Raw genomic sequence first — 16,976 nt, forward strand, 5'->3', positions numbered from 1 at the left:
GGTACTGTTATTCATTTATCTTTTGAAGTAACACTTAAAGTGTTCAGATTCCATTTGCGGGTTTGTCTACTTATTGGCAGCCACACTAGAAAGAAGTCTGGGTCACAGATAAGGTATTTGTTGTCACAGATCTTTGTACAGACCATGTAACAAATACTAGTCTTCTTTAACTCTCATTGCATTGTAAATCTTATTTCATTGTGCGGAATTAAAATAGAATACAAGATTTTTTCCCCTTGATTCAGATAAGTAGAGGAATACATAAAAGAAGGAAATAAAATCAAACTTTTACATTTGGTTATGGATTAGCTATAAATATCAGCATTTTCTCTTGAAATTGTAGGAATGGAAATATGTGTTACCCCAAATCAAGAGCTGCATATTTCATTCTCTGAAAAAATTTTCTGGGCAAATGGAGGCATGGAAGAGAGAAGAGATTTGTCTTATAAATAAATAACATCTTAAAGAAAAATAAAAGGGGTGCCTGGGTGTCTCAGTCAGTTAAGCGTCTACCTTCGGCTCAGGTCATGATCCCAGGGTCCTGGGATTGAGCCCCGCATCAGGCTCCCTGCTTCTCTCCCTCTCCCTCTGCCTGCCCCTCCCCCCCAGCTTGTGCTCTCTCTCTGGCAAAGAAATAAATAAAATCTTAAAAAAAATTATAAAAATTGAAATTAAAAAAAAAAAGAAAAAGATCTGTCTTTATTCTTCAGTTCCCCACCCACCTGTAGAAACAGAAAATGCCATGGCAGTTTTCAGAGGTGACTGCATTGTCTTCATGGTGGAGGAGAAGAGGCAGTTTGAGGGAGAACAAGACTCCCTAGGAATCTTGAAATCAAAAAGGTTTTCTCATGAAGCCATATTTACATACAACAAAAACCTTGGATTTTCAAGAACAGACCTGTTTTTCTTGTTGTGTGAGTGTTTTTAGTCTCTCCATGAGTAAACTTCTGTTAGAAGTCAGTCCTAATTATGGTAAGCACATTTATAGTTCTGGGGCAAGAGAGCAAAGGAAATCCACAAAAGGCAAACACCCTGAGGGGAGACTGAATGGACTCTTGGATCACTAAGATTCTGTGACTAATCAGCATCCTCTTCTTTAGATATCCCATATATGATCCTAACCAATCTTCTTTTTACTTAGTAGAAAACAACTGGAAACTTTCCAAATGCAACACAATCCTTTTGTTCAATTGTTGACTGGTAGTAGTTTTAAAAGAAACCATTTTCTGTATTCTCCTCAGAGGTATCTTAATTTTCCCTATCAAGCTCATAATCCAAAAGCACTAAAGTCAGCAGGACCTGATGCCTAATTTGCTTATATGTATGGTGAAATCTAGTGCCGGCGATCATCCACGGCCATTGCCCTGCTTCAAATATTCATGATTCTCCACAGTCCAAAATGCATTAAGAGTGGGAATGGTGCCAGCAACAGTCTTCCTAGTGACAAGGAGCCTTCTCAGATCAAAGAAGCAAGATGTTAAAGACTTCAAACTAAACTGTCTTTGTAAGAGACACTCACAAAAGTAATGCCAAAGCCTACACCCTGTCTCAGTTATGGAACGTCAGTGAAATAAAGAAAAACATGGATGCTCATTCTGTTTTTCTGAACTCATTTTACTGCAACTACTTTGCTTTTCTCCTTTCTTCCCATTGCAGTCAAACTCAAGGATGTGACGCAGTGAAACTGGAAAACATGATTAATGTTTTCAAAGATAAAATGAATGACTACTGAGGAATTAATAGCATTTTAGCCAATATGATTTTGCTAATGGAGCCTGAGTAGCATGTAGAGAATGATACAAAAGCAAAGTTAAAATGGGAATAGGAGCTATCAAGCATACATGTGAAGCAAATACACATAATTTAAATTGTCCCTTTATATCATTTGTCATGAGCCACATCTGCTTTTACACCTGTGCTCCTTCCTTGATCTATCCTGACACTCTGGAAATGTTAGGCATGCAGCCAATTTCTTACCCAGCCATTCCTATGATCAGACCTAGCTATCAGCTTGCTTTTTTCTTACATTAAATCAAGTATCAACCCCGGGGCTCTGAACCATTTCTGACTGACAGGACCAACAGAAAGTTCTAGGCTAATTACTTCTTAGGAGTAGCTCCCAGTGCAAAGAGAGTTACCATTGACCTACTTTGGACTTACTGAAATAATTTATCAGGTACGATAATTAAGGGAATAAAAAGCTGTTTCTAAAACTAACCAAGTACCAGAAGTATTTGTTGAAATCATAAGTTGGTATTCCCAGTGCTATCAGATGGGGCTTTATTACTTTGCAATGAGTCAATTTTATTATGTTTGACTTATTTATAAACCATTCTTTTTCTTTATAAATTATATTTGGCAGGATATATTTGAGAGTCTCTTTGATGTATAAACATATTAGTTTTGAATTTTTTCAGTCTAGATATCAAGAGACACAATCTTTTAAGCCCTTCTTTCCTTCCCCTCTTAACCTTTTCCCTATAAATAAGCTTTCACATTTCTTTGCACAGGTGTTCCATTTGTTTGAAGTCCATCCTAAATAAAGGAATGCCTCCATATGAGAGTGGATATATCTGTGTTGTGAGCCACTTCCCATGTGGACTTTTAATTCTCTCTTTTGGAAGCTTAATTCTTTCCTACACCTAGGTCAATAAATATAACTGAAGAATCTTCTGAAGCAATGGTGTTTTTTTGCTATTGAGTAAACCTGACCATCTTCTGATTTCTACAGCCTTGATGTTCTCCATAAGAAGAAAAAGGGAAGAGAAAAACCTTGAAATGAAATCAGAGAATATAAGTGAGAGGCTTATATGAGCTTATAAACCATCTATTCTCTCAAAGGTATTAAAATGTAATGTGTTTAGGATCATGGTTTATCAATGCCGTCCTCTAATTGTTATTTTTTCCTCCTTTCCTCCATTTTCCTTACCCCCTACCATCTATCTAGCTATTATCTATCTATCTATCTATCTATCTATCTATCTATCTATCTATCTATCTATCTATCTATCATCTATCTTTCTTCATGTCCAGTGTGACTTGTGTAACTCAAAAACTCATCTAACTATGAAAAGAAGATCAATTGATTATGATTGATTGTAATTGATCAACTGGCTTTTTAATTCTAACAAAGATTTAACTTCATCCAGAAAGTACCTAAGCATTTTTTGAATAACTAGACTTATTTTTTTGTGGTGAAATGTATAATATTAATTTCTTCGGCCAGGGTTAAAGAAAGATCAGGAATTAATTTTTCGTCTTTGTTTCAGTATTGCAGATACAATAATAACATAATAGTAGTATTTCATATCTTGTTGCTTCATAATTCAGGATTGAGGATATTTGTGTGCATAAAATTATAGTTTAGTTAGTATCAAAGGAAAAAATAAAATTGAAGACTGAGTTGCACTCTTTGTTGCCACACAGCATATGCAGTGTTTTATGTTTGGGAGAGGACCTGGTCGTGGTTTCATCCAAAATCAACAGCACATCAACTCTCCTCTGCTTCAGTTGACTAGTACTAGAGTCAGATCACTCCCCAACTGCTTCCTATCATATTTTATAGCCTCTCTCATTCCACGCCTATTTAATTTCATTTACTGCTTTATTCTTGTGTCCTTCAGCTGTTCCAATCTGCCCTTCATGGTCATAACTAAATACAATATGTTAACATACAAAGGTATTTATGTAAATGAAAATCAATACTTTTACCATTTTCAGCACCATTCCTTCTTGCTTACGTTGGACATTTTAAGTACATTTTATTTAAATGCTAACAACTTTTCATTCTTGCCTGGGAAGTATAATGATCTTCTTGGCTCCCTGCCCCCTGAATCCCTCTAATCTTCACAGCTATAGCCACTTAGCCCCATCTGGAGGTTCAGCTTTATTCCGCATTTTGGAACTAATCTTGTCTCTAGGCTGGGGGCGTACAAGATGTCCTAGCCAAAAGCTAACTGATTCAGCATCCAGTCAGCCTTGCTGCTGGTTTCATTCTGACCTTGTAATTTATTTCTGAGATCTAGATGCTTGTCTCAGCCCCTTGTAACCAAGGCTTGGCTTTCTACATCAGTTCCGGCAACTGGGTATCTAACCAGTCTTGCCCGTATCTGTCTCTGTTTTCCTGATTGATAACCAGTTCCTTGATAATTGAAGTTCTGCTTTGCCCTTCTCCTTGTTCCCTTTGTAATTGAGTTTCTTTTTCTGAAGACTGGGACCTATGACCTACTGTTGAATCTTTCTGATGCCACCAGCCTTGTCCATATCTCCTCATTCTACCTGCCCTCAGACCATAGATCTGAACTTTTGCTAGAATACCAGGAGTGACACTGCCTGCCTGGACATTTTCCCATTGCCTGCTGCAGGCATCTCCCTTGTCACCAGCTCTAACCCTGCAGGTCTTGAGTCACTACATCTAAGCTGCCCGCAATCTGGCTATCTTATTATTCCAGACATGGCAGGAAAGAAATACGATTTTAATTGCATCTTTGGTTGAATTGTTTTGTTTTTTTGTTTTTTTTTTGAAGATTTTATTTATTTCTTTGACAGAGAGAGAGAGACAGCGAGAGCAGGAACACAAGCAGGGGGAGCAGGAGAGGGAGAAGCAGGCTTCCCGCTGAGCAGGGAGCCCGACGTGGGACTCGATCCCAGGACCCTGGGATCATGACCCGAGCCAAAGGCAGACGCATAACGACTGAGCCACCCAGGCGCCCCTGGTTGAATTGTTAATGCTAACATCTTCTAGTTACTTTCACCTCATATCTTCACTGTGGCCCTACCACTTAAACACCTCAAAACTCAGTTTCCTCTTTGCAAAGGGAAATAATGGTGGAATCTACCCCTAGGGTTATTTTGAAGGTAACTGAGAATTGAAAAACTAAACAGATGGACCAAAACCCATAGTAAGCAACTAGTAGTTTTTAGCTGTTATTTATCTCATTTCTTAAATCTTTGCATTTGCAAAATGAGCTTTGTTACCTAAAGATGATCACTGAAGAGATGAGAAGTTAGGGGAATGGAAATTCTTAAGAAAAAATTAGGAACCCATGTGAATTTTTTTAAAAGTAAAATAACTGACAGCAAGATAATTAACAGCTTTAAAAATGATGTTGAACTACAGATGTGGTCACCAGCAAACATTAAAAATGGGATATTTAAAGGATACATTTCCTATCTGTGTGTCTTAATATATAATGACTATGAGTATATAGAGCCCTAAAGCATTTAGGGAGCAAAGATTCTCTGAGTCAGTCATTTATTTTACAGAAGTGTTTCATAGTCATTTGGGAAGTTTTAGATAAGTAAAATTTTAAGTCCTACTTCTCTGAAATTCTGATTCATTAATTTTGGGGTGGAACTAAAGAAAATATACATTTATTGACCTCAGGACAGTCAAATCAGTACATAAACTACCACTGGCTGCTAGCTACTCATTGGTGAGAAATGTTTGACAGGTACGAAAACTCTACTGATGTTTGCTTTTATTAATGGATGGCTATTTCACTGGGGTATAGTGTTTACCTACAAGTACCTGATTAATTTACCCTAAGAACTCCAGTTGCTCCCTTGGAATCCTAAAAATCCTTAAAATATTTTAAGTGCAGACTGTTTAACTCTTGCCAAAATTATCTTGCCTTTAGTTTTTTCTTTTTGTCCCTTAGATGAATTGCTTCCTCCACCCACAAAAGTTTGATCAAAACTATTGTTTTTTTCCTCCAACTCTATTGAGATATAATAGACATATAACATTGTATAAATTTGAGGTGTACATCGTGTTGATTTGATATGCTTATATATTGCAATATGATTACCACCATAGTGTTAACTAACACCTCCATCATGTCACATAATTACTATTTCTTTTTTTGTGGTGAGAAGATTTAATCTCTTAGCCAACTTGATCAAAACGATCATAAACTCCTCTAGACAAACATAGTCTGCATAATGTAGAAAACAAAGGGCACTTGGCTGTTTTTCTGAAAGATATCTGTGTAAAATTGAGGTGTGTAAACCAGGGAGAACTCTGCCTCTTTCCACTATCATGCCACAAAGACCTCACTCTGGTGAATTTTGGGTTGCTCCCTTTGGGTATGATTAGGGCAGGACCAATACATGTGGAGGCCCTAGAAGACTAACATTTTGGGACTCATGCAAAATAATGAATGTTATTCATTATTTGTTTAGTGTATCTTTTCAGAAGAAGCTGAGTATTACTCAGATGAAGGGAGAAGTTGATCCTAGAGAGTAGCCCAGAAGTCATTCTTTGCTTTACTGCCTTCCCAGTTCAGCTATGGGTGTGCATATGCATATACCTTAAATAAATTCTCTGCAGTTACCCAGATCCACCATCCTAGAAAGCAGAGTAGCAACTCTCCATTGTTGATTGACCATGGTTCTTGAGGGATGTTCTGATAAATATGATTTTCTTTCCATCTCTTAACATTGACAGTATTTGGGGGCCTAAGTGATATTTTAAATATATCTTATCAAGTAATGCTCTTAACAGCTGCCTGGCTAGTTCAGCTCTTAATTCAGCTTCAGAAACTCCTTGCTGTTATTATAGCCCTCATTTTCCCCCCTTCAGAACTGGATAAGAAAAAATGCTGAAAATGTCTTTTAGGATATGGTTGATGGAGTAAAAAGAAATTAATTATTGTTATAATTTGTTTAAAGAGTAAAAAGAACACGTTACCAGACATCCTCAGCATCTTCATCACATTCTGCACCGAACTGGCAAATATCACAGGTTGAAGTCTCCTTTTGACTGGTTTCTCCTGAGCCTTCATGGACTAGAGAACAGAAGAAAGTAAACAAAAGTAATTCAGATAAATATGCTTGATACCAACACTCTTAAGACTATTCTGTATCAAAGCTGTTACTTTTCCAATAGACCTGTTTGCTTTTTGGGGTTTCAAAGAATGTCTTACTCACTTCCTTTCTTCCCTAAATTTAAGGGAAACACTAGCAATAATTGATATGTAGTAAACACTTCACTTTTTACAAGCAAAAAGAAACAACAAACAGGAGGGTTTACTGGATTTATCAAAAAACTTGGCTAATAAGTAGACCATATGAAAGAGTTATTAATTAAAAGGGATTTAGACTGTTACTTGCCTAGAGGAAATATCTAGTGTTTATTTTATGAAGAATACTTAACATTTTCACTTTCCCAAATTACAGATTTTTTTTTTCATTTAAAGGCTTTTATACATAATTAAAAATATTTGGATGGGCCGTCTTGACATTAGATAGGTCTTACTTTTTTTCTCAAGATGTTTCATACTTAGAAGGAAAATATATTGATTATAAGTTTTTAGAAAACTGCTTTCAGTTGGTTTATACAGTAAGTTTTGTATTTTATATAAATATTGCACAGAGCCTGTCATAGTGATTTCCTCTAGGAGGATTATGAACATATATTTCATTTTAAAAATATATATTCTCGGGGTGCCTGGGTGGCTCAGTCGTTAAGCGTCTGCCTTCGGCTCAGGTCATGATCCCAGGGTCCTGGGATCAGCCCCGCATCGGGCTCCCTGCTCGGCAGGAGGCCTGTTTCTCCCTCTCCCACTCCCCTTGCTTGTGTTCCTGCTCTTGCTATTTCTCTCTGTCAAATAAATAAATAAAATCTTTAAAAAATATATATATATATTCTCACTGATGATGATTATTGATATTAATCTTTTTTTCCTATAAATTACAAGTACAGAAATATGCAATATATAACTTAATTATAAAAGTAACTTTTCAAAATCAGGACACAATAGTGTAAGTTGGACTTAAATATTTTGCCCCCAAGGAATGAAAATCTGAGAGCACTTTTGAGATGATGGATTACTATTTACCCAATTAAAAAATATGTAGTTGAAAGCAAAAATAGGTTTGGATATAGATGAAAAATTGCAACAACATAACTACTATATAGATAATTTTATTCTATGGACAGACAGTATATTTAAAAATGGATGTTAAATCAAGAGAACCTTTAAAAAAGTGTACTTCTGCCAAAGGTTAGATATTTTCAATAGAAAAAGAACACAAGCTCTTAAGTATGGCATTGGCTCCAATCTTTATGAGACTAATAAGATAACATCTTTAACAAAGACACATATATTAACATGCACCCTGAAACTAACAAATCCAGTCTGACTTATTTTGTTTTAATATGATATTTTCCTCATTTCTTCTTTGTCTATTAGCAAGAGAGTTTTTAATATTTATAAAAGCAGAGGTCTTAATTCCTTGATTTTCTTTAATTTACTTCTGTGCAGGTAAGTGATTTAATTAACCCCCCCCCCCAAATAAAAGACAAGAAGCCATCTAAGGAAGTTCTCTATTTTATAGTTTTTCTTTTTTCTTTTTTTAAATTTTTTTTAAGATTTTACTTATTTATTTGACAGAGAGGGACACAGCGAGAGAGGGAACACAAGCAGGGGGAGCGAGAGAGAGAGAAGCAGGCTTCCCGTGGAGCAGGAAGCCTGACATGGGACTGGATCCCAGGACCCTGGGATCATGACCTGAGCCGAAGGCAGACGCTTAACGACTGAGCCACCCAGGTGCCCCTGTTTTATAGTTTTTCCAGGAAAGGTAGAAATTTATTTTTTCTAAAGCAACTTACCCACCCCCGTACTTGATGGTTTGCAATTACATGTCAAAAAGGTTATGAATTAAACAGATCAACTTCAATTGCAAAAGTATGGATGGTATAGTTTTACATTTGGAAGTCTTAAGAAAAGGTATTCCTCCCCAGAAAGAAGAGGGAATTTTAGACTTTGATAGAATAGACAACACTTATTATCCACTCTATTACTTTAAAACAGGCAAGACCATTAGAGTGGACCATGGGGATAAGAAGGAAGCTGTGGCCTCTCCTCAGGAGAGACTGAACAGCTGCGGTCTCTTTATTACTTTCTTATTATTAATGCAACACAGAAGCTGCTAATGGGAGAGAGCCTTTTAGTGTTAGCAAGATTAGCAGCTTCCAGGCTGAAACTTCCCACCACTCAGGAAACATACTAACGCAACGGGAAGGTCCTTAATGAGCAGTTATAGTCACTTAGGGGCAGCCCCATTTTCTTTTGCAGTAGAGATCCTTGGTTAGGGATCTACTGGAAGTAACCTAGGGAATGAGTTGTGCTAACTCAGCACAACTAATAATATTTCTACTGGAAATCATACTACATTTCTATAAATGGACAGTTATCGGTAGAATCAAGATGTTTGCAAATTCTCCCATATGGATGAAGCGGCAAATTCAGAAGTAGCAGTAGCAATGCCTCCATCAATAAATATTCCGGGAATAAAATGATATTATATGAAGTCATCCACAGTGAAAACTAAAGTAAAATCTTTCCATACTCCCCGAAGCACAGGCTTGCTCCTTTGTAATAAACAAATCAGTACAGAGTTTTCATTTAACCAAGTCGACCAGTGGTTCTTAATGGGGCTCAGAAGCTCTGGTAAATTTTGTTTGTTCATTTATTTATCGTTTTTAGCATAACTGCCCTGGGATATCCTTGGAGATACTGAATTGTAACCTTGATGCTTGGAAATGAGTATTCTAAAAGATGAACCATCCCTGTGTCAGAATCTCAGCCCTAAATAATACCAACAAGACTCTGTCTGTCCCAAGCATTCTCTCCACGCATTGTTTAGCACAGGACTTGTGACAGGTCACCATGCACGGGGAGCACCTGGAGGTTTGGTTAAAATGCAGATTCTGATTCAGCAGGTGGGAGATGTGGCCTGAGGTTATGCTTTTCTTGCAAGCCCCCACCTACTGTTGTTGCAGGCCCACAGACGACATGCTGGGGAGCAAGGATAGCACCGTGTTTTTCAAACCACCATTCACAATTTATTAGTGGGTAATGAAATGCAGTTGGTGGGTCACTTACCAGAGTTTTTGTAAACATGAAACAGAATATACTAGAATAGAAAACACTGAGTGCATCTCATTTAGAAAGCATAGGTTTTATTTTATAACACTGTTTTAGTCATCCATATGTACAGCTACACAGAGCTGCGATATAAATTTCATTTCCTACTAAAGGTCACAGTCATAAAAGCTTGGAAACCACTGATTTAGCACGCGGTAGATGCTCAGTAAATGTGTGTTGAATAGGACTGTTTCTTCTTCCTGTTCTTTCTATGTTATCAGAAATGAGAAGGGCCAGTTCTTAATCATAATCGTTCATCCACTGATTACACAGGAATAAAATTCATGTATCCTAAAGTATTATTTCAATTATACATTTGTATTTTAATCCTTGTTTTGTGAAGTAAAATAATTATTTCCTTTTATTCTATAGAAACTTAGATTTCAGCAAGTGACTGAGGGAAATTTGAGGGGTAAAGGAGGCAGAGCTCCTGAAAGCATATTTTATCAAATGTGCTGCCCTTAGTTAGAACTGATTTAATCCTTTAAGATTCTGGATTGGGGGGACGCCTGGGTGGCTCAGTTGGTTAGGCGACTGCCTTCGGCTCAGGTCATGATCCTGGAGTCCCGGAATCGAGTCCCGCATCGGGCTCCCTGCTCAGCAGGGAATCTGCTTCTCCCTCTGACCCTCCCCTCTCTCATGTGCGCTCTCTCTCACTCATTCTCTCTCTCTCAAATAAATAAATAAAATCTTAAAAAAAAATCTAGATTGGGGGCTTATTAAGAGATAATCTAAATGAAGGGGAGGAATTGGAGGGGGAGACGAACCATGAGAGACTATGGACTCTGAGAAATAAACTGAGGGTTCTAGAGGGGAGGTGGGTGGGGAGATGGGTTAGCCCAGTGATGGGTATTAAAGAGGGCACGTATTGAATGGAGCACTGGGTGTTATACACAAACAATGAATCATGGAACATCCCATCAAAAACTAATGATGTAATGCATGGTGATTAACATAACATAATAAAATAAAAAAAGGAAAAAAAAAGAGATAATCAAATTACTTCTCTCTCAACTCTCCTTGCCCCAGTGGTTTCATCTGGAGGTTACCGAAGTTCCTTTATCACCACCTTGTTCTGGCCCAGTATGGGTCTTCACACCGGATGTGCCAGCTGGAGGCCATTCTCTTCCTGACCCACTAGAGTGACTCCTGGGCCTCTTATAATAGCCTAACCCATGTTATGATATTTGTGAAAACATGGTGAAATATAATGTTCAGTTATTCAATGCCATTTATTTTGTTAAAAACTGCAGTAAAATTTATATTTATTGAAATGCTCAGATCTTAAGTGTATCTTTCAATCAATTTTGAAGAATGCATATCAAGGCAAGGAACAACTCTACCATCCCAGCAGATTCCTTTGTGACCCTCCCAGCCATTATCCTACTGCCACCCTGTCTCTATATATAGACAGTTTAGTGATCTGATTTCTGTCACCACAGATTTGTTTTAACTATTTTAGAATATCACATCAATGGAATCCCACAATATTTAATTATGGTGCCCACCTTTTTCACTCAGCATCATAGCTTTTGAGATTAATTCAGGTGGTTGTGTGGATCTGTAGTTTATTTCTCTGTACTGCTTGGTATTCAAACGAATGAATATATTATAGCTCATTTATCCATTTTCTTATTGAAAGACATGATTGCTTTTAGTTACTAGCCAGAAACAATAACTGTATTTATTAATAAAGCTGCCATAAATATTGTTGTAAAGGACTTTTTGTGCATATTAGTTTTTTATATCTCTTGGACAAATATCTAGCAGTGGTATAACTGGGTTTCAAGGTAAAAATTATTCTTGTTTCTCTTTTTATTCTTGAGTTGCGGGAATTTTTAATATAATTTGGGTATCAGTTTTTGTCAGCTGTGAAAACTGTCAGATGACGTGAAGTAGAGGTTGAGGTCCTATCTCTGTTTTTCCCCTATGGACATGAATTTTCTCTCATGACCTATGAATGTAGTGAAATACGTTGATTGATTTTCTTACGTTAAGCGAACCTCCCATTCTTGGGATAAGTTCAACTTAATCATGGTATGTAATCCTTCTATGTAATGCCGGATTTCATTTGATGCTATTTTGTTCAATTTTTTAAAATCTGTGTTCATAAGATATACTGGCTGTAATTTTCTTTCCTTATATTGTCCTTGTTTGATCTTACTATCAGGCTTAAAATTGTCTCATGATAAGAGGTGGAAGTGTTCCCACTTCCTCTGTTTTACGAAAGAGTTTGGGTATGATAGCATTATTGTTTGAGTTCTTTATACAAGGTTGTTTAAATTTTCTATTTTATTGATTTCTGCTCTTATTTTTATAATTTCCTTTGTGCCATATACTTACGGTTTAATTTATTATTTTTCTAGTTTCTTAAAATGGAAGCTTGATTTTATACCTTTCTTATTTCCTAAGATAGTCATTTAAATCTATAAATTTCTTTCTATAGGCTGTTTTAGCTGCATCCCATAAATACGGATATATTGTGTTTTCATGTATTTATGTTCAAAATATGTATTGTAATATCTTTTGAGTTTTTTTCTCTGACCCATGCATTATTTCGTAAGTATGTTTTTAACTTCCAACTATTGAGGGTTTTCCAAGTTACATTATTTTTATTCATGTTTAATAACTCTATCATGGATGAAGAACATATTCTGTTTAATTTAAATCCTTTGAAATTTATTGAAACTTGTTTTACGGCTCAGAACCTGGTCTATCTTTTTGAATATTCCATATGCCTCTTAGAAGTTGTAACTTCTTTTGAGGAGTAAATTTCTATAAATGTTAATGGGCTTAAGTTGATGGTTAGCATTGTTCAAATCATCCATAATTGTACTGAGTTTTTGTTTAATTGATCTATCTTTTCCTGAGAAAGGAGTGTTAAAATCCCTCTCAATGACTATAAAATTGTTTCTAGTTCTCTTCTGTTTGTTCTTTTGTTTTGTCCTGTATTTAGAAGCTTTGATATTAGGTATATAAACATTTAATAGTCTTATGTCTTAAAGAAATGACCCTTTTGTCATTAGGAAATGCCCCTTTTAATCTCTGGTAACACTATTCACCTTGAAGTCAACTTTGTTCTGATATTTATATAGCTATACCAGCTTTTGTTTGCTTAGGTAAAAATTATTCTTGTTTAAAGGGTGTTTCTTGAAAACAACATAGAGGTGGATCTTGATTTTTTCTATTCAGTCTGAACACGTCTGCATTTAATCAGGGTGTTTAGTCTATTTATTTTAATGCAATTATTATTATTTTAAAGATTTTATTTAAAATTAGTTTTACTTTACAGAGCTGCCCTACTCATTTTTGTTAATTTCCAAGACAAAAGCCAGAGATTTCAGTACTAATGAAGACTCATGCCTATCGTTGTTAAGTGATTGACTTCTGACACGTGTGTGTTCTAACATTTCAAACTTACTTAGAGTCTCACATTCTCCATGGAAGACACTATTGACATATGAAACTATAGATTGTTTTATTTTTTCCATTATTTTTCTACTCTTTCTGATAAAAGGACCATATATTCCTTTCCATAGCCATATTTCCATTGAATTCCATGATACCACTGTTGGTCTTGTGACTTGCTTTTGCCATTGAAATGTGAATGGAAATGAGAAGCTATATAAAAGCCATCATGTGGATTTTTACTTTCTTGCTCTTTCCCTTTGCATTAAAAAAAAGCATATTCCAGAATAGGAGTGGTTCCTTTAACCAATCCCAGAATGAAATTATATTTAGAGCAGAGCCACAGTTGAGAGAAAGCCATGAGAGCAAGAATTATGCCATTGATGCTATAAGCCTCTCAGATTTCAAGTCATTTGTAACTATAGCTTTGCCTAGTGAAAGATGAATAATAAGATGCAATTAATGCTATTAATAAATTCTAAGGAAATGTATTTTCACATCATTTTCCACACCTCAGATTTTGGTTGCATTGCTCATCTATACAACCCTAGCTCTACTTTTAATTCTCTCCAAATCTGCCTTCAAATTTTTTACAATTTATTTTCTGTACCAGCAATGGTTAAGGCATGTTTCTTTTTTTATATTTTCATAACATAGCAGTATGTATCCCACTCTATGCATGATTCCCATTTTCTTCACTATGTAGCTCTGTAGTATATCGCTTTGACAGATATATAAGGTGTCCCATTTAAATGAAACATAGCACAAACATTAAACACAATATAAACATGTATGAATAGAAACCTCCACATGCATCATCTAAAATAAAACAGGCAGTCCCTAAAACATCAGATTGTATCAACAAAAAGAATGAGACTTCTAAGCTTAAATATGACCCATATATATAGGTTCTAAACTTATTTGAATTACTCTAAAATTGAAGCAAAAATTACACAAATTTTACATAGATCTTAATCTGATTTTTTTTCAAAATCTAGAATACATTTTTTTTTCTATTTAGTATCAATCTAGTATTCAGGTTTCTTTCCCTAAATAGTAAGATGACAAAGTAATTCTTGGCAGACTTAATTTTTTCCACTTTGTTTACATAGAAAAAAGACTTATCAGTGATAACATTCAATGTATCTGTTGTAACTAAAATTACTTTGATTACCAAATTATAAACAGCAATATTTTCAAATAGAAACAACATTTTTTTTATTTTGAATAACTTCCATAAGTTATTATTTCATTATCACCAAAAAGCTGAACTTTGAGTTTACCTTCCAATGAAGGAAACATTCCACTTAAACAATAGAAGGAAATTTTTAAATCAAAACTCTCCGTTCTATTCTTTAATTGGTACAACTTGTCAATTTTGCCTTTTGTATGCCAGTTTTACCTCCCATGTGCCTTTCCCACACATTAGCTGAACTTAAATGATGGGAGTTGCTGACAGTTCCTAGAGGCTCAGACAATTCCAAGCCGTGGTTTTTGAGCCAGAGTCATGTTCCCTTTTACATTTTCCAACATTTCCCTAGAAACCCAAATAGGGCTTTAAAGAAAAATGAGAATAAGAAATATTTTCCTTTTATTCATATTCTAATGTGAGGATATTGTAATGTGACTAATAATGACACCGTTACATCATATTATTGAAATGCTAAAGCAAGAGAGGTAGCATTTTGGTCCGCTGTTTATAAAACAGAGATGCATTGTGTGTACGTATCAATGCCCGAAGATGTGTTCAGATGTTCAGATTTTAGGGACGAAATCCATTATCTTTGTTTCATTTTAATTAAAAGAGGTACAATTCCACTGGTAATTTTTAATTTTTAAGTGATTTAAATGCCAAAAACTAAAGGAAGGCTGAAATTACGCTTACACATAATAATTTAAAATTCTAAAAACCACTTGAAAATCTAAGAACTAAGTTCATGACTGAGCAAATGTAATGTTATATTAAACACTCAAAAGAAGAGATCATTACAGAAAATTTAATTTTTCATAATTAAACTAATTTGCTAGAGCTTGACAAGGCTTCTTTAGAAATCACACGTAATTTATCTTCTACACAACTAAAAATAATTTAAGAGATTAGTACAATGCTACTATGTTGAGGCACAATTCTACTGCCATCACTGAAGTCTGACTGATTTCATTCAGTCCTATCTGAGCTAGAACTGAAGATACTAGGTTGATTAAAAAAAAAAAAAGGAACAGATAAACGAAATAAAGAAAAAAGAAATGAGAGAAGGAAGGAAGGATGAGATGAAGGAAAGAAGAAAAGAAAAAAGGAAAAATGCTTATTTAGTTTGCTATCATGCATGCCAGAATTCATAGGAGCAAGTTACTATGCCAGACTTCAGGAAACTCTATCATGTCAATCATATGATAATTATAAACAAAATATTTTTCTCAGTCTAATTAATTTTAATTATTTTATCAAATTCATATAAATAATTTAAATTTTTTTCTTGTTAAATTCCTAAAAGATGAGAAATTTATTTTTCATTGGTAAATTATGAACACTGGCTTGGGCTGAATGAGCTACTATAGAGCATGGTGGATACCACATCCCCATGAGAGGAGACTGAGGAAAGATTAGGAGGTTAGTAAGTGGAAACAGCAAACGTGGGGGATAGTTTTGTACAGAGTTGCTGATGAGGACAACACAGAATGAGGCACTAGTCGGATAAGGATGTATAGTCAAGAAACAGATTTTTATGGAAGGCTGGAGTTGAGGCATCGCTGTATGCTGACAGGAATAATGGAGTGGAGAGGAACAAGTGTATGCAGGAGAGAAAGAGGACAATTGGGGAAGCAATGTTCCTGAGAAGGGATGGGTTTACATGTAGGTATAGTGGGTGGTCTCAGAGGTAGACACACGTCTTCCACTCCAGGAGGGATGGCAGAGTATGTGGGTGCAGATCTACGGAGGAGGTGACACTGGAAAGGGAAAGATGAAACAGATCTCCTCTGGTTGTCTTAATTGTCTCTACTGTATCTTTACTTAAGAGAAGGGCTGGTGGTTGACAGGACACGATAAGAAAGGAGAAGAGGTGAAATACTGTAGGAGAGTGAAGGCAAATGAAGACCGAAGGCTTTCTAAATCTTTTTTATACTAATTAGTTGCTTTCCAATTTTGTGCTTAATTCTTTCAGTTAGCAAATCTCCAATGAATAAAGATATGTTTTTATTAACTTGCACTTCTGTATGTTTTTAGTACATGACGTTTGGTGTTGGTAACTTTAAGGCATTCTGTGATGTTTAAAGTTTCACTTGAATCATCACATAAAGACTAACTTGGCAACAGAATTAACTCGAACCTACTTAATGTTTGTTTTGGTAAAGGGGCTTCACAATCTGGTAACATCTTATATGCCATGTTTATTTCCTAAATATTTTCCCATTCCGTCACCACTGAGCTAGTTGAGATCTGTATCATGCCTTGCCTAAACTTCTAACCTGACCTCTGTACTTGCAAACTTGCCTCTCTTAAATACATCTCCATCTATCTCTTTGAGATGCAAATCTGATCATAATATTTAAAATTGAAAATGACATGAAATAATCTAAAGGCAGTTGCATGATATACAAAATTCTGGCCAAGGGCTGGGAGAACTGGATTTGGGT

The 16,976-nt window shown here is 35.6% G+C and overlaps 1 protein-coding gene across 1 annotated transcript in view; it reads right to left on the bottom strand.

The window, feature by feature from the left end:
* The window catches only part of TMEFF2 (transmembrane protein with EGF like and two follistatin like domains 2), a 226,135-nt gene that overhangs the window by 92,892 nt on the left and 116,267 nt on the right, over positions 1-16,976 (bottom strand). Inside the window, exon 5 of the mRNA XM_045868320.3 lies at positions 6,692-6,788. Coding sequence (XP_045724276.1) covers positions 6,692-6,788 — 97 coding nt within the window. The remainder of the gene's footprint in view (positions 1-6,691; positions 6,789-16,976) is intronic.

The sequence above is a fragment of the Mirounga angustirostris genome, unplaced genomic scaffold (genome assembly GCF_029215605.1).
Source record: "Mirounga angustirostris isolate CCGP_5_RB_7025 unplaced genomic scaffold, mMirAng1.0.hap1 SCAF_3, whole genome shotgun sequence".
In the NCBI taxonomy this organism is placed as follows: Eukaryota; Metazoa; Chordata; class Mammalia; order Carnivora; family Phocidae; genus Mirounga; species Mirounga angustirostris.